Consider the following 22732-nt stretch of genomic DNA (forward strand, 5'->3'; position numbering starts at 1 on the left):
TCCATATTGAACCTTGCCGATAGCAATTGGCAGAAAATAAAAAGATTTGACTTCTATTTATAAATACAATATACTGAATTTCAATGATTGAATAATTGAAAAATAGTAATTGAAAATGTTTGATTCACCTTCTACCAACATTATTTTTTATTTAAATTGGTGATGATGGGTGCAGAAGTATTAGGTGTCTTCGTCGATTATGATGGCAAATTGAAGGAAAATGGGTAGGTCAAGCTTCTTCTTAAAGCAGGGGTAACTATTTATGATTTTATACATATAGCTATTTATGATTTTTAAATGCAAAGCTCCATATTCATACCACTCATGAATTTAATAGACAAAACTACATCACTTTCTTCACATAAAAACTTTACATTTCAAATCGTTATTGTCATTATGCTTAAATTGACAAAATTATTGGTCCCAAACGAAAGCAGTATTTTGACATAACACGAATTTTATTTTTTTAAAATATTGTGAAATATCAAACAACAGATCAATGAAGCCATTTAACTACACAGCGATTGAACAACCACCCAAACCAATGCATATTTTAGAGAGTTTTTATTCTGAGAAATTTAGTGAAAAAAGAGAGAAAGTAATAGTATTTTTGTTCTGAAGCGCGGTCCAAATAAGCAGCAATGAAAAAATGTGCCGCAACAAAGTAAGAAAGTGAAAAGCAAATATTTTAGTGACCGAAACTCTGAGTGGCATTCATCATTGGAATGACATTTTTTTTATTATCATATTCCCATTTTTTTATCATTGTTCTTATTGTTCATCACAATCGGTAATGACCCACTAACTATGCCATATCTTGCGCCATAATTTTTAGTACAAAAATCTTCTAACATAAATTTATACTAATACTATTAACATATTGAAATTCAATTATTTTTTTTTGGTAAGAATATTTTGACCTTTCACAGCACAGATGTTCTTGTCTGCTTTATGTAAACATTATATTATCCAAAATCCCTGTAATCAAATTCCACTAAAGAATATGATAATTCCATACACATCTCAATCAAATAAATTTAAAAGAAAAAAAAATATCTCTAATTGAGTGGTAGCCGCAAGTACATTTTGGAAAGAAAAGAAAAACTATTGTGGTGCTTTAACAGTGGCCGAATCACGTATAAAGTTAGTTTCTTCTTTATGTGATGTGAGAGTATGGATCTCTCATTTATTCTTTAATTCTCAGAAAAAATAATATAGATATTCTAGGGAAAAAGATAACTAATAGTTGTTTTAAGGATTTAGTTTAATTATATAAAAGTAATCCACTGTGGGTATGAGTTCTTTATTTATTTTTTAAAAAGTTTTTGGCAGGATCTATTTTTGATTGGTTAATTTTACACATTGTGAGGTGGGAAACCTTTGTAATTACGGATGCATATGTGTGTGTATAATACGTATATATTAAGAAACTTGTTTTAAAGAAGGTGGGACTAAAATTGTATAATTGAAAAGATTAAAAAGAGTTTCGTATGGAACATGAATGGTATTGTTACATGTTGGCTTTGGCATGATATGATATGACAGTGGTGGAATACATTCATTACGGACGCTATCTGTTGAGAGAGGAAGGAGGTTGCAGGATTAATTGAAGGGAGAAATCCTTGTGTTGTGTTGTATTGTGGGAGTTTACAACAGAAGGGTGTGGAGAACAATAAGTCCAACACAGACACAACACTATCAACTGTTTCTGTGAACAGAGAATGGTGGAGTCAGAGTGGGTGGGGAGAAAGGCATGATCTACCTGTGTTCGCAGCATCACTGTTCCCATGCCTAACCCTTATGTAGAACAACGACCACACACCCTTACCACAAAGCTATAGGAATCCCTTAGTATTTCACAATTTTGTGAGTTTCACATCTTTTTCTCTATTTTCCTCGCTACTTGCATTGTACTTGCAGCATAGGTTGTTTTTTTTCTTTTGTTTCTGCTGGATTAATACACTGGGATTTCTTGTTTCTATTTTTTAGTTTTGTCTTTCACTTTTCTCTGGTTGGTTTCGTTGGTCAAGGCTGAGTTGTTTTCTGTTCTACGTTCTTTTTGTGTGTCTCTCTCTTGTTTTCTGGGGGAAGGACTTTGTGGAGTGTGTTTAGCTGACACGACCTAAAAGTTTTGTCTCTGTAACGAAATTTGCGGCAATCATTGCGGTTTAACTTCTGGGGGTGACGGGGTGGAAGTAAAGTTGGTGACTTTGAGATCTGGGTGGGGCTGATATGCAGAGACTACAGGAATGAACAAATTGGGTATGTTATTCTCTTTGTTGGTTGAGACAATTGTTAATTTTCGTTGGGAGGTTGTATGCTAAGGAGATAGAGAATTGGTTGGGGTGGAGTGGACTTGTTGATTTTGGTTCGCAGTTTGGGACAAGAGACTCGAGATCTGGGAATAGTAAGGTTTTAGGTTGCTCGAGCTAGATAATCAATTAAGGGGTTGTTCAGATCTAAAGAGAAATGAAGTTGTCTTGACTGAGACTATATATAGGAATACTACTTCTCTGAGTACTTCAGATTAGAAGATTTTGTAACTCAAAGGATGAGTTATCTTTATGCATTAGGCAGAGGGTTCTTGCAGTTTTATTTTCTTTGGGGAGGGAGGGGCAGAACTCTTTTTCTGGCTATGTTGATAGATTGGCATTCTTTTGTTCTAAGCACTAGTGGTATGTTTGGGAAAACGATGAGTTGAACTTAGCTAACATTTTTTTTTCTTTCATCCATGAATATTGTTGCTTCTCTGTTTTGTGCTTTGGACGGATGCATGGTGCCTCTAAAACGGCAATCCAAACACACTTGAGATCCAACGCTCAATTGTATCATGTTCTAAGCTGCCGAAAAACTGCATTTCAGTAAGGTTTATCCTATTGACGATTGTTCATTTGCTTGCAGCTTGGATATGGGGAGTCTTGCGGTTGAAACTGAGGATGTAAGCTCTGATATATACCTTTCATTGGGGCTGAAGGAATTAGATAAAGGAGTGGGAGCTCCTCGGGTTTTATCACTTCTCTCTTCTCTTCTTGAGAGATTAGTTCAGAGAAATGAAACGCTATTGGAGGCAAATCACATAAAAGATGTTGTTACAGTATTTCATGGTTTAAGAGCTCCTACTCTGAGTGTTCGTAAGTACATTGATCGTATCTTCAAGTACTCAGGTTGCAGCCCATCCTGCTTTGTTGTGGCACACATATATGTGGATAGATTTATTCAGCACACAGAAATCAAATTGACTTCACTTAATGTGCACCGGCTTTTGATAACAAGCATTATGCTAGCCGCAAAGTTTATAGATGACGCGTAAGTGCAAATTTTAAACTGAACAAGCGCACATAATATCTAGCTGTTGTTGTATGCATTATGTATCTTGTGGTGGATATGCTAATGCTACATGTAAAACTTATCTATGTGTGGGCCTCATATTGTGATATTTATTAGTAACTGCTATGGCCGGTTGATAATGACAACCTTAACGATGTTAAATATGCGGAATCAATTATATGTTTGACAAAAAAGAGATGATTTAAAAGAAAAATAATAGTTCTTCATGCTTCCTGAGTATTTGATATGGTCTATATTTGTTTCATTCAGCTGAAGCTGTTAGCTTACTTTTCTGTCTGGTTTACAGATTCTACAATAATGCTTACTATGCAAAAGTTGGCGGAGTAAGCACTTCTGAATTAAACAGGTTGGAGATGAGTTTTCTGTTTGGAGTAGATTTTAGACTTCAGGTTAGTGTAGACACGTTTGGAAGATATTGTAGGCAATTGGAGAAGGAAGCCGCAGAAACACTACAAATTGAAAGGCCAATGCAGGCTTGTCGAATTAAGGAAAGCTGGTCAAACAAAGACGACCCAACTTGTGCTTCCACAATTGCAAGATGAAAATATGCCTGCACCAATGTAATATAGCTGTCCACGATTAACGGAGACATTGAAATTTGAAGTTTTTCAAAGAGAGAAAAGATTGTTGTATACACGCCATTTGAAAATTCAACCATTCTTTTACAGACACGGTTGTGGTTGGTTTTGCTTCCTTGTTTTTTCTGTATTTTGTTTGCCCCTTGTTTGTAATTGCAAGCTTGGAACCACATAGAGATTGTGATGAAATTTTATCCCTTACAATTACAATTCATTTCACTTTGCTCCAGTACTTGGTTGGTTATGTTATGGCCTTAACGGTAAGCACTGTAAAGAGTAGACTCTATCAACGCCATAGATAACTTACTGACACCACAAAACTGTTAATAGGCGGCACTTTCTAAGGATCTCGGAAACTTCAATGGACGAAGTATATATACCATTCATGTACATATTCCCACTCGTTATCCACTTTTCCCCTTTCTCAAGCTAAGTGTTACGATGCTGGTAAAGATTACACTGCTTTTATTCCTTGAGATTTAGACAAAGAATCACCAAATATAGAAAGGTGAGTGACTTAAAGTTTGAGCTTAAGAATGAAAATGAATAGACTGTCAGATTCCCATCCGTTCCAAGAAGACATTTATCCAATCCATCTTTTGAAACCAACAGTATTACATCTTAATGGTATATAATTAATCCAGCTTTGTTAATCCTAGACCCATAATCGGTACCATGTTCCAGTTCCACGAAATGTGATTTTTTTTTGCCGTAACAAAGCAAAGCACCATTTCGCCCTGATAGATAGGTGGGGGCAAGATCAGGTAGTATATATATGTAATAGAGCAAAGCTACACCATTTCGTCATTACCATTTTATTGCTTTGCCTCAATCATGTTTATCTATTTAGCAATATGAGCTAGAAGATCATTCAAAAAGTATAAGCATCAACCATAATTTTTAAGAAACATCTCCCTATAATAATTAAATATATGCTACCACATATGTTTGATGCATGCTAACTCCCATCCCATTGCACGCTACTAATTATATACAGACACGGTTATGCATGACACATTACATAGCAACAATGGCTTTAAATCCTTTCTTTCGTCTGCCTCAAGGCTCCAAATGTAGTCTTGTGGGAACATTCACCTTTCTCTTCCAGAATGTCATTCATAACCACAATTCCACATTCATCTAATCCATACGGAGTTGTCTTCAGCAGTTAGTTCCAGGAGGTCTCATAATTTTCAAATCAAGTTTCGGAGAATTCTGCTTTCATAAGCAAACATGTGCCTTCACCTAGAGGGCCTCTCCAGTGCAGTCCAACCAAACTTACCTTTTCTAAAATCTGCTAGGACACGGAATGCTGCTTGATGAACATCTCCATTAAATACTCGAACTGCAAGCTTCTCTACGAATCTGCAATTTAGTAAATAAAATACACTGTTAAGAAGAAACTATGTAAAAATATGAAGAAACATTACCATGGTCTGGCCTCTAAATGCAAGACATATCAATGCGAATTAGAAAAAAAAAATCACGTACATTTTACCATTTTGACTATCTACATCAATCTTGTACCGTTTACGAAGAGTATCTCCTCCTGCGATCAAATCAAAGACTGAGAATTGGTAGTTTTAGAGGAAAGAGAGATCAAACAATGTAATATTGGCCACAGCGCTGTGTAACTTCATAAATAACAGAAAACACGTCGGAAAATAACACGTCGTGTAAAATGTCAGTGAAACAGTTGAAATTGATATCATAAGCAAGGTCGCATGAGAAAGAAACCCACCCACTGAATTCTATAAACTGACGTTTTTCTCAACTAAAATAGGTTTCTCTGTCACGTCACATACCTACTGTGGGAAGTTTTGTGAGCATCTGCACAAGAATTGCAGCAACATCAGACACATCATAGGACCTCTCTCCAATATCATCACATATGGCGAGTTTTATAGCAGCTGACTGATCACTGATTCGCATTGGGAGTATCCCAGGAGAATCCAGCAGTTCAAGATCTTTCCCAAAACGAACCCACCTATCACATCAAGAAAGAACTATGACAAATTACATATTCAGCACATGTAATGAGAGACCAAGTGATCCACAACTGTTTTATTTAAGCTTAGACTTTTAGTCGGAACAAATTAGTTGTAGCATACTCAGGAAACTGTTTTTGACACTATTAGCACTTGAACAGAATGTACTTTGTATATCATTAACTTTTTCTTTGAGCAAAGAAAACCCAGAAGCTATAATTTTCAACATTTGGGATGAAAAATTTACCATGAAATTCAGAGGACTGGATGCATCCATGAGATTTAGTCCATTCGTTTTTTGTCATTTTAGTTGTCATTTAAGAATCAAGAATAGATGACATACAAATTTAAAAGTACTAAAGTTAGTTCAAGTAATAGGTCAAACAAAATACAAAATTAATTTATGAATACAAAAAATTGCTGCCAATTTTAAATACTCTCAATCTATCAATAAAAAGAATTATTTAGTTAAACAAAATGAAGAACCTACCTCAAGTCTCTTGTAACTCCTGGCCTGGGAGCTGCTGGGCACATTCTTCGCTTTAACAAACGGTTGATCAAAGATGATTTTCCAACATTAGGGTATCCAACTATTCCAGCTCGAATCTATTAAACAGTAGCATACGTACTTTAAATAAAAATAATGTGATAGACAGTGAAGTGAATGACAACAATCAGCAAAAAAAGTTATTTATCATACAATTTACTGAGCACATTTTAAATTAGAGAACAGGGGATCAACGAGAAAGAGTACTGTGACTTGTGGAAACAAGAAGGTATTCATCTTTCTTTCTCTAACAAACCATGTGTTGCTTTATTTTTTAGATGGAAATGTAGCCCTTTAAGTTAAAGAAGAAAGAGAATGGCGAAAGCTAGTATGCACACAGTACAGTTATTTCTTTCTCTGATAAAAGGTATGTTTTCCTTATTCTTTGAGAAAGAAAAGTAGGATTTTTACCAGAGAATTGGCATAAGAAAATGAATAAAAGACAGAAAATGAGTATGCAATTGCTAGGAGCAACCCACCGCGCGAGGAAGTAGCCCTTTGGCTCGACGCTTAATATTTACATCAGCTGCTAATTCCTTTGCTAACCGGCCTAGCTTCATCGTTCCCTGTACTGACAACACGTAATCAAGCATCCTGTACTTGAAACTTCAGAATATGGAGAGCTATGGGAGAAAGAAAGATATTGTTTCAATACCATTCCAAGCTTCCCATTGGAGAAGACAGCTTTTGTGCCATTCTTAGTAAAATAATCTGCCCAAGCATTGCGGTCTGCAGTTGATATCATGTCTTCTCTATTTAAAACCAAAATTCTCTTTCTATTTCCAAGCCATAAATCCATCTACAAAGCAGAAGTAAAAGTAAGATGAAAACTAGGAATGTATCATCCTAGAACATGTGGCCTCAATATGGTATTGGGATGTAATGTCTTACACGCTTACTAATACTTCATGTCCCAAAAGAATAAACTGTTATTCATAAAACTAAGAAACCATGTAAAATGACTGTAACACTTTATACCTAAATTGCCTGTTAAATAAAGACGCCAAGACCAACAATAGAGAACTGCAAGAAACAAGTATATATTTCTTCAACCAAATTGAAGATGATAAAAGAAAATCTCTTAGGATTTAAATACTACGAAGGAGTGGGAAAAACAAAAAAAAAGTTCAATCAAATTCAATCACTGTTATTTTTAGATATACATATACTTCTCAAGAAGCACTTGTAGCAGAAGAAAATAAAAGGAATCAAGTTGTGCACCTCAACTTTTCAACATTACCACAACAAGTGAAGTGTACAAGTTGATTTTCACATATTCAAGTAGTTTAACTCATTTTACTTTCTACTTCTGTGTGTGCTGAGAAGTCTGTTCAAATTGGCTCTTAGTTCAAGTTAACAATGGGTGCAAAAGATAAATGATAGATTGGGCCTCCTTAGGCCCAAGAAAAATAAAATTAAATGGCTGAAGGATTTTATTGGTTGGACTTGAGAAGTTATTTCTAATATAATATTTTTCTTTAATTTGAATTTCCTAAACACTAGATGATGACGCTTGTAGGGTTGTCATCCCTTTAGCTAGCTATTGAATTAAGGGTTCTGTAATGCGATCAATGCAAAATATGAAAGTTTCAAAGCAATTTCTAGTTTTAGCATCTTCTATGTAGCCTTCTTCATAGCATAAGAGTAGCTATAGCTTTTAATCGTTCTATCAATAAGTAAAGCACAAACATCATTCATGTCAACTCTAAGCGGATACTTAACAAAGTTAATGTTTTTAATTTTTAAAAAAGAAAGAAAGATACTTGCCTGTGGATGACTTGTGGAGATAGGAATTCGTCCATCCCGCACCTCTATCACAACATCCATCAATTTGAGCTGCTCCTTCAGTTCTTTTTCTGCTTTTGCAATATGACCAGGAAACCACTGCCCCATGCCCCACAAGAATATCAGCAGTTCGAATTGTGTACTAATGCAACAGTACACAATGCATATGAATGAGGAGACACATAAACAAATACCTTACCTGCACAGGGCGCAATGTCTTTGTCCAGTGATAAAGATCAGTGTTAATGTCACTCCAAAGATCACTCTCTGCTTGACACCCATCAAATAAGTTGCCGTTGGGATTGCCATATCCATTATCCCTCCAACTGGGGCCTCCCACACCAATTATCTGCATCACAAAAACTGAATATATTACGAAAAAGATGAAAACTTGAATTTCTCAAACAGCAACACATAAGAAATAACAAAGCCCGCGAGATGCAATCTCAGGAGGTGAAAGTGAATTGGAAAAAGATAGAAAAGGGGAAAAGGGTTGCCTGAATAGTGGGAGATTGGGATGAGAGAGCTGATGCGGAGAATCTGCCACGGTTGGGAAGGAAGTATGGGGGACTTGGTGGAGAGTTGGGGACCCATAAACCTGATAGCTGAACACTCATCACTGTGCTATGCAACTACTCACTCTAAAACTCGCGAGTTTTTGTTTGGGATAATACTGAAGGAAAACGGAAGACGTGTCAATTGAAAGGAGAGTGGATTTTTTTTATCATACCAAAATCTTGACTAGGGTTTTCTTTCCCAAAATGACCATATTCTTATTAAGAAGTCATGTCACTATATGGATTCATATGTTTAGCATAACTCGTTTGGTTTAGGTATTTTGTGTGTGTTTATATTTCTATTTTTAGTTACTTACCAATTAGATTATATGATGAGAATTAATGTTGTTCAAATTGTTTGGTAGCTGTCCATATCAAATATAAACATATTTTGTTTTACATAATATTATGTAGAGGTTAAGTTACTAAGTTATGATTCATATTATATTAGTAGAATATAGTGTTACATAGATATGAGGAATTGTATGTATATATATTGATGTTATTCACATTGTTTATTTTATTACTGTATTCACATGTTTTTGGAATATACACTTTCATTCTCTTAATTTCTGTTTTTTTTTTCAAAAAATAAATATATTCTAAAATTATATAATTTGAAATGTAATAACTCATTTCATATTGTACATTCTGGAAGACCTTTCGAGATCCAAAAATACATTCTTAAATGTGTAATTCGGAATGATTTTAGAATATACACTTTGGATCCGAAAATACATTTTAGAATGTGCAATCCGAAATGTATTTTTCAATGACAACTTTGTCATTTCACCCCCTCATGAGGGTGCAAGTTGAAATTCATGGGGTGTAGAAGGGCAAGTTGGTCATTTCATTTTGTAGCACAATCTAGAATGGTAGAAGATTGTTTCATGAGGTAAGTGTAATTTCATTGATTATAGTTGAAAAAGTGACATCTAGTATTCTGAAAATGTATTTGTGTAGATATTTAGTAAGTGAGATGACTTACTTCAGTGGGTGTGTAAGATAGTCTTTGAACTAGATTTTCTAATTGTCATATTAAGATCTCACAAAGTAAATGGATAACAAGTAATGAAGACCTATGTGTTGTTAGATTGTGAAAGGGGTGATAAATATATAAAATACAAAAAATAATTCCATTAACTTTCATTCAAAAATCAAGTGAATCTCTTATAAAATTCATAGTCATAATCTAAAATGAGATAAATTCAAATTTAAATTTCATGTATTTAACACGTCTTATATGTGTATGTCTTATATGTGTTCCATGTGTTTCATGTATCTACATAACATCCTTCTTGTTGTTCCTAGAGAAAAAATATTGATAATCAAATTTGCATAAACATGTCACTTTTATTCGAATAATCATTTATTTATATAAATTTTTAAAACTATATTTAAAAACATACATTTCTTTGAAAGAAAATAAAAAAAATAATATATTTAGTTACGTCCACGAATTTATGAAATAAAAATGTTATACTCCATATAGTTCAATTTTCTTAATTCAAATTAAATTTGATTTGCTTAAAAATTCAAATTACTTTAATTAGTGTGATTCGAAGTTTCAAATTTGTTAAGTGAGAAAGTCAAGGTGAACGATTATATAACATCTCAAGAGGTGATTTATTTTGTAGTAAAGGTGTTGGCAAGCGATTAATGATATATGTGGCAGTTAAAACGCATTCCCAAAATTCTAATGGTAAATGAGACTGAAATAAGAGGGCTCGTGTTGTGTTTAAAATGTGTCTATGTTTGCGTTCTACTACTCCATTGTGTTGAGGAGTGTAGACATTCAATACCTTTTTTGAGAAAAAAAATTACGCATAGAAATAAATTCTAATTCGTTGTCATCGTGGATGGTTTTTAATATATACCTAAAATTGATTTTGTTCAAAAGTAATGAATTATTCTAAGAGATATTGGGTTTCAGACTTGTGATTCATAAGGAATAATCAAGTACATCTAGTATAGTCATTCAGACTTGTATTTAATTGTGCTTGTAGATGAGATGGGCGCAGTTGAGCCAGTGGACAGATTAACATTTGGAATAAATGATGATGAAGTGTGTGAAAAATTGTGAATCAGATGCAAAATGATTGGTTCCTCCGCTATCCAAAATTCATGGTTTCGTAAAAGCATAATTAACAGACGAGTTATGGGCAAACAGACTTGCAGCGCTAACAAAAGCACCAAAATCGGTGTTCTTATACCATATAAGAAAATTGTATGCAAGAAGATGGAAAGATAAAAGATGTTTTTATTCTGTATATTTAGATCACTTCATGTATAGGAAATATATACTAGTGTAGGGAGTTTCTCTCTCCAAATTACAATCTAATTAGGTAGGGATCCACTAATCATGAGATTATATCATTATTCAATATCGTACAATATTGCATACAATAATTGCGTATAATTTGATAATTATTATTTCCTTAATAATAATATATAAGGTTGTGTGTAGTACATTATAAACACACCTGTAACTATCAATATGAAGTAGTGACACCTAACAACTCTAAAAAAGTATAGATAATCACTATTTTTGAAGTATTATAGAAGTATAACTTTTTTGAGAAATATTTTAACAAAAAAGTGATGTTACATGGGTAAAAAGGGTTTAATGCCCATTAAATATTATGTTTAAATATAATTGTAGAATATATATTACTGAAAGTAAAAAAAAAAAAAAATAGCCTCTTGATATCACTATTTTCATTAGCTATCAGCTGCTCTAAGATTAATGAGTGGCTGAGGCTGAGAAATAGTACAGATCTTGTGCCTAGATTCTACTAAACAAGGCAAGGCTCCAGCACCTATTATGAGGTTATGATACTCTTGTTTCAAGATAATAGTAAAACAAAAATAAAATCAGAATCCAAATGTTATATTATCTTCAAAAAATAATTAAAAAGTAAATACCTTTATGGATTCATTGACCTTCTATATTCAATAGAAAACTACATATTCTAAAATTGACAATTCATTATAGAAAATTGTTATGAGCTAAGAATGCAATTCATCCTAGTTAAAACATCAGGAGATCAAAAATAATTTCTACCATTCATTAAGGTTAGAAATAAGTCATTTTTCCTTAGCACATAAACCCTAACTAATAGGGTAGAACAACTACATCTTTAAAGTATATAATTATATTTCAACCAACATATGACAACAAAATATTAATCATTCTACCATTATCATCATTTCGTGCTCTTGTAGTGGAAAATGGCTCACCAGAGCAAGAACAACGCCACAATCCAAAAGATCCTCGATTAAGAGAAGCAACAATGAAATGAAATTCAGTAACAGCACAGACACATATCAAAGCAATTAGCAAAGAAAAAAAGGTACCATTTTCTGCAAGTACGGAGAGGTTGTGAATGCCTTTCTAAAGGTAAGAGGATCCGAGGTAGTGGAATTATGAAGTGAAAAAGAAAACTTTATGTAAGAAATGGAAAGAATAAATAAAATATTTTTATTATCTTGTGTGCATATTTACATCACTTCATGTATAGGAATATATACTAGTGTAGTGAGTTTCTTTCTCCAAATTACAATTTAATTAGGTAGGGATTCATTATCATGAGATTCTATCATTATTAAAAATTGCATATAATTGAATATAATATCGTACAATATTACATACAATAATTGTGTATAATTTGATAATAATTATTTCCTTATTTGGAGGAGACTATATTCTTCCATTTAAAATATATGAGGTAAGTGTAATTTCATTGATTGTAGTTGAAGAAGTATGACTTATATTCTAAAAATGTATTGTATTTGTGTAGGTATTTGGTATATGAGATGATTTAATTCAGTAAGTATATAAGGTGGCCTTTGAACTGGTTTTCTAGTTGTCATGTCTGTAGACAATTCTATAAATTATGGAAACTCGATGAATTGGAAAAAGAAGGGAATTTCAAATAATGAATAGAATCCAAATGTATTGAGATAAGAGAAAGATAACATAAATTACGAGTTTTTTTCTATCCCTTTAACCAATCTCACAAGAGCCTTTATATAACACCGTTCACTAACAACAACAAAAACAAAGAAGAATGAAGACATGTGTGTAGATATAGGTTGTGAAAATGAGAAGTATATAAAATATAAAATATAAGAGTGAGTGAATATCCTTCCTTAGTCATGATCTAAAATGAGATAAATTCAATTTAAATCTCATATGTTTAACATGTCTTATGTTTTCCATGCATTTTCTATGTGTTTCATATATTTTAGTACACAACACCTTTCTTCTTGTTGTTAGAGAAAAATATTGATAATCAAATTTACTTAAATGAATCATTTTATTCGAATAATAATTTATTCATATAAAATTATATTTAAACAAAATGCATTTCTTTCAAAGAAAATAAAAAAGGCAATATATTTAGTTACGTCCTCCAATTTATAAAATAAAAATGTTATACTCCATGTAGTTTGATTTTCTTAATTCAAATTAAATTTGATTAGCTTAAAAATTCAAATAAATTTAATTAGTATGATTCGAAGTTTCAAAGTTGTCAATTAATATAAACCGATAAGCAATATTTAAAAAAAAAATATTATATATGTTATAATAATATAAAATTATAGTGTTAACTATATTTTTAATAACTTATTTTGTATCGGTTTTTGCTTTTATTATTTTTATAAAATCTTTACCTCGAGAGACTTTTTTCTATTTAGATTAAGTTCTGGGTTGAATAGATATGTTTGGTTTTAAAGTTTACGACAATTAAAAGCCGCTCCTAGCAATTTTAAACGGTCAAATATTAAAAAAAATAAAAGCAAGCCCAAATTCAAATAAGTAACTCCCTCCATCTGAATTTGTTTTGTAAGTTTTTATTGTGCCTTTTTAGGACATGATTACCATTTAATATCTATTTTCACATAATCTAGATATGATCATTAAAATATGGAATTGTTCTCACATACAATGTGGAGACTGCAACCAAGTTTAAGAATTGCAAAAATGGTTAATAAGAATGATTATTTTTCTCAAGTTTGATTGCAACTCATTTGAATGGTATTGTGTCATGTTTTGTTAATTTTTTATTATTTTTGGATGACTTATGAAGAATGAATTTTCGATTTAGTTGTAATATTGTTTTATTGCCCAATTGTTTATAGCTTTGAGATAAATTCATGGAGGCCAAAACTTATAAGCCACCTTTCAATAGGAGATCCTTAAAGACAAGATCATTACGAAGGTTTCATTAAGGTGAAGTCATGTACTGTAAAAATGATAAATTAAAAGTTACTCAACAGAATCACTATTCCCCACTTCATACCCTAAAAAAAGAATGATCTGAGCTTTCTATATCCAACTAACATTTACAGCTCTGTACATTTTCGCCTTTCCTCCTTCATGGTTCAATCTAGGAATCCTCACAAGTCAACTGGATGAGACTTAACAAGTAAAGTAGAGAAGAACATGCATATATTTGGAAGAATGTGATGTACCAGGGAACAATACCTGCATATTGAAAAAATGAAAACAAGATATAATAGAATGATGAATGAAATGAAAGTTACTCACCCCCTCTATATAAACATGGTAAAGAATGGAAGTACTGTACAGGTTGTAAAAATGGAAACATACCATGGTTCAGATCTCAGTACATCAAATTTCTCCAACATAAACAGTATGCATGCATGTCTTAATGAAGTAGCATTGAAATCTTCAGCCACCTTGTACAGTATTACAACATTTTCCACTGATATTTCCTATAAAATTAAGTTGGTTAGCCTTGAGATGAAATTAAGCCATTAGAAAAACATTCATAAGAGCAAAACAGAGTTTTGGTGTACCTGAATAATAGCATATTCACAAATACGCTTGAGACCGTCCAGAAGATACTGATCTGCCGCTCTGAGGAGATCCTGAGCCATATCCAAACTGACATCTACCGTTCCAGTATATATAAATCTAGAAGTTTCAACGTAAAATTAGTTGTGATATTACCAAAACAAAAGGAAAAGATGGCTGAAAATGCACCTCATCATCAATTCAAAGACATCCCACTTTATATTTGGAATCACTACATTTTTTGCTTCCCTCTCCTGCACCACAATTTGCAAGACATTACATTAATATGGATATTTTCACCTAACTGACGATTTCAGTTCCACAGATCCCCTGGTCGTATTTTAATTGTTACAGCTGGTATGTGACCTTTTTACAAGAAAGGATGAAATTCTTTTACACCATTCCACAACAAATAAAAAAATGAGGACTTGAAAATAAAGCACAATAACAACTGATTAATGCTTACCCTATAACTGCCATCAAACATGGCGCGAAATATGTCTGAAGAAACTAAACAATCTCTATGAGCATAAAAGGTTCTACCTGAAAGAAAGAAAAAAAAAGTAAATTAGTACATATATCGAAATCAGTGTGCATAGAAACTAAACAAAATTAATAGCTGGAGAAAATTTAACAGCAGATACTCCACCTTCAACCAGGAATGTAATGTCAGAAAGTTTTGGATTGTTTACATATTCCTCGCCCAAGTACACCTACAGAAATATTATTCGTTAACAAAAATATTGAGAGAAAGAAAACGTCAACATCCCATTTTCACCCCTCAGCATATGGACAGCAAAATATCAGATATTTAACTTTAAAGACGATAACTATTCTAATTCAAATAATGCATTTATGATGTGTTAAGCCCGCTTGTGAAGAGAAAAGTACCTGAGGACTTGGTGACGGAGGAGGAAGTTCAAAAAGGGAGACAACGGAAGAATGGGCTTTGGCAGCCAATTTGTGAAGCGCAGCCGAAGCATCACTCATCTGCCTTACGTTTGGAGATTTAAGCATGTCCAGCAGCAAATTTAATCCTGAAAATTTAGAGCCGTACAGAATGAATACGTGTACAATACTGTGAGTGAGAAATTAAAAAAAATGCAGAGAACAATTATTTACCTCTGTTGTCAATGAATATAGTTTTACTATCACGAGGAGAACATAAATATGCAAGAGCAATAGCTACACGTCTTTGAACCACTTCTTCAGGGTAGCACATAAGACGTATTAGCTGTTTCAACACCTGCCAAAGAGGAATAGATATAAAAAAAAAACGTATCCAATCCAGTAACATTAAAACAAATGGAAAACATTACAAGTCACCGCGCAAAGAGTTTGTAAGAAAACTCACTCGCCCTTGAGTCTTTTCCTCCAATCTTTTTAACGTCTTCATGGCACACTCTACAGTTTGCTGCCAGTTAAGTGACAATCACAAGACACAGTTGATGAGAGAGTTGTGTGCAAATTTATCACTTTTATCACAGAAGAATGAATGAACATACTTGATTTTTGAAATTTCCAGCCTTCAGTCTTTGAAAACCATCAGCCTTAATAATACAAACAACATTGTCCTATCATAAAAAGTTGTTACATCAGCGACAGCATATCATATTATCACTAAGCATCAATGATTCCTAAAGGAAAACAAACATTGTTGGCGGAGAAAAGAAGGAGATTAACTTCACCTCATTATCAGAAAGACCATAGAGGGCAAAAACAACATTTTGTTGGACAGGCGTCTTCTTTGAGTCGAGAAGTTTAAGTAATGGCTCTATACCTCCACTTTGAGCAATACCAGCTTGGTTATGCGAGTCCTAAAGTTTGAACGACATGAGCAAAAATAATAGATTATGATAGAAAATGGCAAAGTAAATTCAATTTGGATTCTTCAATTCTAAATTGCTTTTTATAAGAAAATGGCTAAATGTTTGTTGCTACTAATAATCACCTGTGCCAACCTCCCAAGTGCAAAAGACGACATTTCCTGAAGCTCGGCATCAGAAGACTTCAGCATATCAACCAATGGTGGAATAGCCCCTCGTTGGGCAATATGAACCTGTATGAACCACAAAATACGAAAGTCAACAAGTAGACTTTATAACTGACTGATAAATCATATTAAAAGTTTGCAAAACTACTTAATCCACCTTGCAATCTGAATCTGTTGTGGCAAACTGACCAAGTAAAAGGGCTGCTTCTCTTCTGCTCTCCGAACAATAGGAACTAGAACTGAAATTATAGACTAGCGAAGATTACTCAGAAGGAAAAGTACCAAATTACTAAATACTAATAATAAAGTAATGACTCACTTTCAGCAAATAACAATAATGTTTAATAAACAGATCATTCGTCTATGGATTTCTAACAGGAAAACCCAAGACTGAAGTACAACTATACCTAAGTGAACAAATGACAGGTTGTAAAGCACCAGCTAAAAGAACATCTTTCTTAATATTTGGCGAAGAGTGAACCAGATTTCCAATCACACCAATCTACAACAAGCGTTAATTAAGTTGCGTTAGTAGTGTAGAACTCTGCAAGCAACAGACTACCAAATACATTAATCATATAAAGTAATACAAGCATCTTACCGCCTCAGAATGTAATTTAGAATCCTCTGATCCAAGCATTAGTACAAGAGTAGGTAATGCATCGCATTCAACTATCTGCAATTTTTTTATCTTGTAAACAACCAAGACAACCAAATTTATCACATCAATTGAATGCAGGAAGATAACTACCTGATTTTTATTGCCATCATTTTTAAATGCAAGAGTTCTTAAGGTCCGTGCAGCTGCTCTCTGTACTTTAATATCACCAAATTCAAGCAATTCAACCAGAGGAGGTATACCACCTTCTCTCCTGCGTATACCATAGGTATATATAAGTATAATAAATACAGTTGTAAAATATATATTACTGAAAGTACCAAAAAAAAGAGAAATACCTAACACAAGTCTTGATATCACTATTTTCATGAGCTAAGCTCGTTATTGCATCAGCTGCTCTCTTTAGAAGATTAATGAGTGGCTGAGAAATAGTACAGATCTTGTGCTTCTTTAAAGATTCTACTAGACAAGGCAAGGCTCCAGCACCTACTATGAGGTCCTGATACTCTTGCTGTTTCAAGATAAAAATAAAAAAAAATCAGAATCTAAATGTTATATTATCTTAAAAGAACTAACTAAAAATAAATACCCTTGTGTTGATGCATTGACATTCTATATTCAATAGAAAACTACATATATTAAAACATCAGGAAATCAATAATAATTTCTACATTTATTATGTTAGAAATAAGTCATTTTTCTTTAGCACATAAACCTATGACAAAAAATATTAACAAACAAATATTCCATTATCTAACTTCAAATCATTCTATATAATACACCGCTTAATTACTAAAGAGGAAAAAAATAGTATAATTTACTTACTTTGACTGCGAGAAGCTCGATAATGAGAGCACATCCTTTGGCCATCTCACACTCCTCATGATCGATAACTCTGTCACTAGAGTCTTTACCTATATTACTATTATCATCATTTCGTGCATCTGGCAGTTTAAAATGCCTCACCAGAGCAGGAACAACACCACAATCAAGCACAGTATCCACAAGATCCTCTGGTTAAGAGAAGAGGCAATGAAAAAAAAAATTCAGTAACAGCACAGACACGGATCAAAGCAGTTAGCAAAAGAAAAAAAAGGTACCATCTTCTGCAAGTACGGAGAGGTTGTGAATGGCTTTCTGAAGTGTAAGAGGATCCGAGGTAGTAGAATTAAGAAGAGAAACCTGACGTAAAATCTTCTTACGGAACTTTGACGAGAGGCATTGAGCCTTGAAATCTGATTGGTTCTGGCTTAGATCTCCTTCAGGTTTACGCTTCAAGCCTCTTGATACAGTGTTAGGGTTTTCCATAGAATCTTGAGAAGAGATAAAAAGAATAAAAGGAAAACAGAGGGTAGAAGATGGGAACAAAATTGGAGGGAAATCTGAACTTCCAAGAAATCAAGAACAAAATTCTGGGTGTGTCTTATATATAGCTGTGTTTTAATTTGAGTTTTGGCGGTAACTTTCCCGCCAGATCATTGCATGTTCAGTCTTAACATTTTATAAATTTAAATATGTTAATTATCTTAATTTTGAAATTTTACTTTTTTGTCCATTTTTATAAATAGTAAATTTGGTCCTAAATGATTGGTTCTTTAATATTTTTATTTGTATTTAAAAATGTTTACATTATCAGTTAATTATTACACTGTTAAATATAGACTTTTATTTTGAAAAAAAGTTTTTCTTTTGTGACTTAGTTACTTTTCTCAAAATATTTACTTATTCTTTAACAATTTCTCATAGTGTTGAATCAAAAATTTAATTGGGTTCTAGTTTCATTCTAAATCCTTGTTAAAATGCACTAATGTGTATTATATAACAAGAAAAGAAATATTATATATAGAATATCATATTTCTATATGTAAATAATTACAAAACAAGGTTAATTGATTGATCTTTTGTAATATAATTAATTTTTATTAATAATTATATTTTTTAAATAAATAATTAAAATACTAAATAAATAAAATTAATTAATTTAAATTTTAATATCAATTAAAATAATTTGTTTAAGTATATATTATTCTAAAATTTATTTTTTCTATATTAAAAATTATAATATTTTTTAATTTAATCTGTAACACCCCGGACAATACATCTAACTATTACAACATGGTTATACATATTTCCGTAAAAGCTTACCGTTTTTCAAAACATTCTTAATACGTGATTAAGACATATGGAAATACAAATATTTACAATATAAGTTTCAAAATTAACGCCTTAAAACTCTTATAATCCTCAGACACCTGTAAGATCATCTGCTCGTGTACGTAGTACAGTCATCGCAGTTCAAACACAGCAAGAAAAGCAAGGGTAAGCTAGTGAAAATAGAATTTTATAATATACGCAATTAAATCAAAAGAGAAAACCAAGTTACATGATCAGTTTCTCAAATTATACAATCTTCTTCAAATCCCAACATTAAAACAATCACATAGATCTCACATGGATCTACACATCCAAGATATTCAACCAACAACGTCTTCCGGAAGACCCGTATTAAGTAAGTCCTACCAGAGACTAACACCTGATCCAAAGATTACCAGCGAATCCAACAGAAAGGATCAGGGTAAGTTCAATACAACCCAAGCCGTGCATCTCATATGTCACGGTGTGCATGAACTCCCCCATCAGCTTCTCACCACCTGATATCTTAGCCTATGTGACTTAGATCATCAGTGAAGCTCGGAGATCTCTGTTACCACATAGGCATCAATACTTAATATGCAGCAAACATCAGTCCATACATTATCCCGACATCAATACTTAATACACAACAAACATCAGTCCATACATTATCCCAAAGGTATGAATTCAATTTCATACCATTTCGTCATACAATATCATTCAAAAAGTTATCCACAATATTCAAAAGTTTATTTGACATAAAAAAAATACACTTTAATACTAAATCATCAAAACCCAATATTTCCACAAATTTAAATAATATATAAACAAACAACCCAATATAAATAAACACACAACATCACTGCAAGAGAAATTGAATATTGGGACCACGTCCCTTCCGCATTCAGATCTTCTATCCTAGTGAGCTATTAAAAATTAAATTTAGCTCCACTTACCTCAATTGCTTGCTTTTCAAGTAACTTTTAGAATTTTATTCCCCACCATTTGGATAAGCTTCAAGATTTACGGGCCTAATGCAAATTATCCAAACAGAACAAAAATTCAGTATATAATAGAATAAGTTGAGAGGATTAAACTTCTCAACTGACCCCATCAAGATTGATGATTAAATCCTAAGGAAAAACAGAGAACAAATGATATTTAGAGAAAAATGATTTAAAAATCTAATCGGGTAGAAATGTTCCTTAACTCCTCTGCTACATGATCAGATTCTAAAATAGATGAAGTTTTGGGAGAGAAAATTAGGAGAGAGGGAGAGAAGAGAATATGGAGAGAGAAAGAGAAAAATGGTATTGTGGTGGTGGGAAGAATGTTTCTGTTGCTTTTAAAAAAGCACGCTGTTACATAAACATTATTTTAAATTTAATTTATATTTTTAAAAGATTTTTTTATTGTAAAAATATATTAATATATAACTATATTTATTTTATCATACAATCTAATTTATTACAATTTTTTTATCTAAATTTAATTTTTTAAGTACAATTTAATTTAAATAACCTACCTCACTTTTCTTTATTTTCCTTTTCACTTTTTTTTTTCAAATCCAAACAAGTTTTCCGGTTAAACATCAAACTTCCACTTCAACAAAATATAATTCTTTATCTGAAAGCATTTGAATATGTATCTTACATAGTTGTGGTTCATAAATAAGGTGAAAGAAGCTTTTTCTTTTCTAGTGTAAAAGGTATGTAGAAAAAAATCATTGAACAGTGTGGAAAATTTTGATCTTATATAAGTTATTGGTGCTAGCTATTTATTTATGAAAAAACTTCAAATATTTATATATATATATATATATATATATATATTACTCATTCCTCTCATGTGAATCAAGTCATGGTTTTATTAGTGTTGTTTCTATTCACATAGTTGATGTGAATGGTTTTTTAAATGATCAGCTAATATTTATTTATACTATATTGACAGTGAAATAAGTTAAGAGAATTTTACAAAGTAAATAGAATTGTCAAACTTTTATTTTATTTTCCTTTAGAAAGCTGCAAACACAAGTACAAATTACGTGATAAAGAATAATGTGCTAAAAGATACTATATCAAAATAACTTACTTTTGTAGCAAAGACATACAATTAATACAGAATAAATTAAAATCTATAAATATTTTATTAGAAATTAACAAAATAAAATTATAACAAAAATAAGTCAATGTTTTAACAAGACTACTTAAATGAAAGATAACTTTTATAGGGAAAACAGTGCAAGTCTATAGTCAATACATAATTATTAAAGGGTTATGTGTGAATTTTTATTAACAAAATAATTGATGCGTTAACTGATTTTTTTTATTCATGTGTAAATTTACTATTTTTAACATTTTAAGATTACAATAATTTAAAATTACAGTATAAATAGAGTATTTAAAAAAATTAAAATTAAAAGAAAATTATTGGAAAATAATAAGAATAATATATTATGAGAACGTAGAGGGTTACGAAATACTAAGATTATATTCACAACATGAATTAGATAAGAATCTTAAAATTTGACAATTACATTCTAAAACACAAAACAACACATTAATTTAACATAATTAACCAAAATATGATTAGTAAGCATTACATAAACAACATTAAAAAGTATAATTATATCATACTCATACTTACCTTAATCACTCGTACATGTATAAGTCAATTTAAAGTAGTATAAATAAGGGAATGCTCCAAGGAAAAAAGACATGTAAAATTTATGTAATTTTTAAAGTGTGATTGAATTTCTTTTGAGTAGGAACTAACTTGAGTGAAGTATATTTGCAGGTACGTTGAACCTAATGACCGAGAATTGACGACTGCAAGTTTGAAGAAGATCACCTAGATTCGAGCATGACAAGATCACAATACGGTAAGTTGTTCGTCGAAGAGTATGTGGTCTCAAATAGGTAATCTCAACTTGCTAAAAGCATATTTTATGCCCACTGTGGAGCCAAGTAGAAACCTTTATTGAAAAATCATATGGTTACCACACACCAGGCGACAAACACCAAAAAATCACACCTCAATGAAGTACAAGAAAATCACGTGGATCAAACAACTCTATTGCAAGAACTTTATTGAAAGCTAAAGGCCTAAAAAAGGAATGCAACAAAGGAGGTGGATGCGTTAAGAACAAAAAAAATTGTGTATGAAGCATAAATTAAAAAGTGGCAACACCATGTTGTTACCTTATAAGCATGACAAAGGAGAAATAGTTGGAGCATGAATATTATTGGAGAAGCCCACTTTAGACATATATGATGGGAAGGACAACTGATAAGGGTCAATTTTTAGCAAAAATGATAGATTAATAGACATTTAATTAGTATATAAAATATGTGAAAAGCA

At 32.1% G+C, this 22732-nt stretch overlaps 3 protein-coding genes across 5 annotated transcripts; 1 reads left to right on the top strand and 2 right to left on the bottom strand.

Moving 5' to 3' along the window:
* Window positions 1-1170: 1170 nt before the first annotated feature.
* CYCP1;1 (cyclin p1;1) lies at window positions 1171-4155 on the top strand. Of its 2 annotated transcripts, XM_068616812.1 has the most exons (4): window positions 1338-1866; window positions 2092-2262; window positions 2902-3306; window positions 3635-4155. In XM_068616812.1, the coding sequence occupies exons 3-4, from the start codon at window positions 2909-2911 to the stop codon at window positions 3888-3890; spliced, it is 654 nt and encodes a 217-aa protein (XP_068472913.1). In that variant the 5' UTR covers window positions 1338-1866; window positions 2092-2262; window positions 2902-2908; the 3' UTR covers window positions 3891-4155. The 2 variants fall into 2 exon arrangements, with proteins under 2 accessions (XP_068472911.1, XP_068472913.1); XM_068616810.1 differs by lacking the exon at window positions 2092-2262 and having other exon boundaries at window positions 1171-1866.
* Window positions 4156-4725: 570 nt separating this feature from the next.
* EMB3129 (GTP-binding family protein) lies at window positions 4726-9072 on the bottom strand. Of its 2 annotated transcripts, none has more exons than XM_068616809.1 (9): window positions 8744-9072; window positions 8446-8595; window positions 8229-8345; window positions 7117-7260; window positions 6941-7027; window positions 6405-6520; window positions 5732-5913; window positions 5418-5475; window positions 4726-5291 (listed from the first exon to the last, which is right to left on the bottom strand). In XM_068616809.1, exons 1-9 carry the CDS (start codon window positions 8861-8863, stop codon window positions 5168-5170), a joined length of 1098 nt encoding a protein of 365 aa, XP_068472910.1. In that variant the 5' UTR covers window positions 8864-9072; the 3' UTR covers window positions 4726-5167. The 2 variants fall into 2 exon arrangements, with proteins under 2 accessions (XP_068472910.1, XP_090159201.1); XM_090303075.1 differs by having other exon boundaries at window positions 8446-8609; window positions 8744-8957.
* A 4933-nt stretch (window positions 9073-14005) lies between these two features.
* Window positions 14006-18633, bottom strand: LOC137814216 (ARM REPEAT PROTEIN INTERACTING WITH ABF2). The gene is made up of 19 exons (XM_068616814.1): window positions 18340-18633; window positions 18065-18252; window positions 17578-17750; window positions 17372-17492; window positions 17222-17296; window positions 17028-17122; window positions 16778-16859; window positions 16579-16686; window positions 16316-16444; window positions 16133-16201; window positions 15982-16041; window positions 15750-15873; window positions 15519-15664; window positions 15277-15340; window positions 15094-15170; window positions 14817-14881; window positions 14630-14747; window positions 14421-14545; window positions 14006-14294 (listed from the first exon to the last, which is right to left on the bottom strand). The coding sequence occupies exons 1-19, from the start codon at window positions 18545-18547 to the stop codon at window positions 14207-14209; spliced, it is 2115 nt and encodes a 704-aa protein (XP_068472915.1). The 5' UTR covers window positions 18548-18633; the 3' UTR covers window positions 14006-14206.
* Window positions 18634-22732: the final 4099 nt, after the last annotated feature.

This window comes from Phaseolus vulgaris, chromosome 1, assembly GCF_051622355.1.
Source record: "Phaseolus vulgaris cultivar YP4 chromosome 1, ASM5162235v1, whole genome shotgun sequence".
NCBI lineage: Eukaryota > Viridiplantae > Streptophyta > Magnoliopsida > Fabales > Fabaceae > Phaseolus > Phaseolus vulgaris.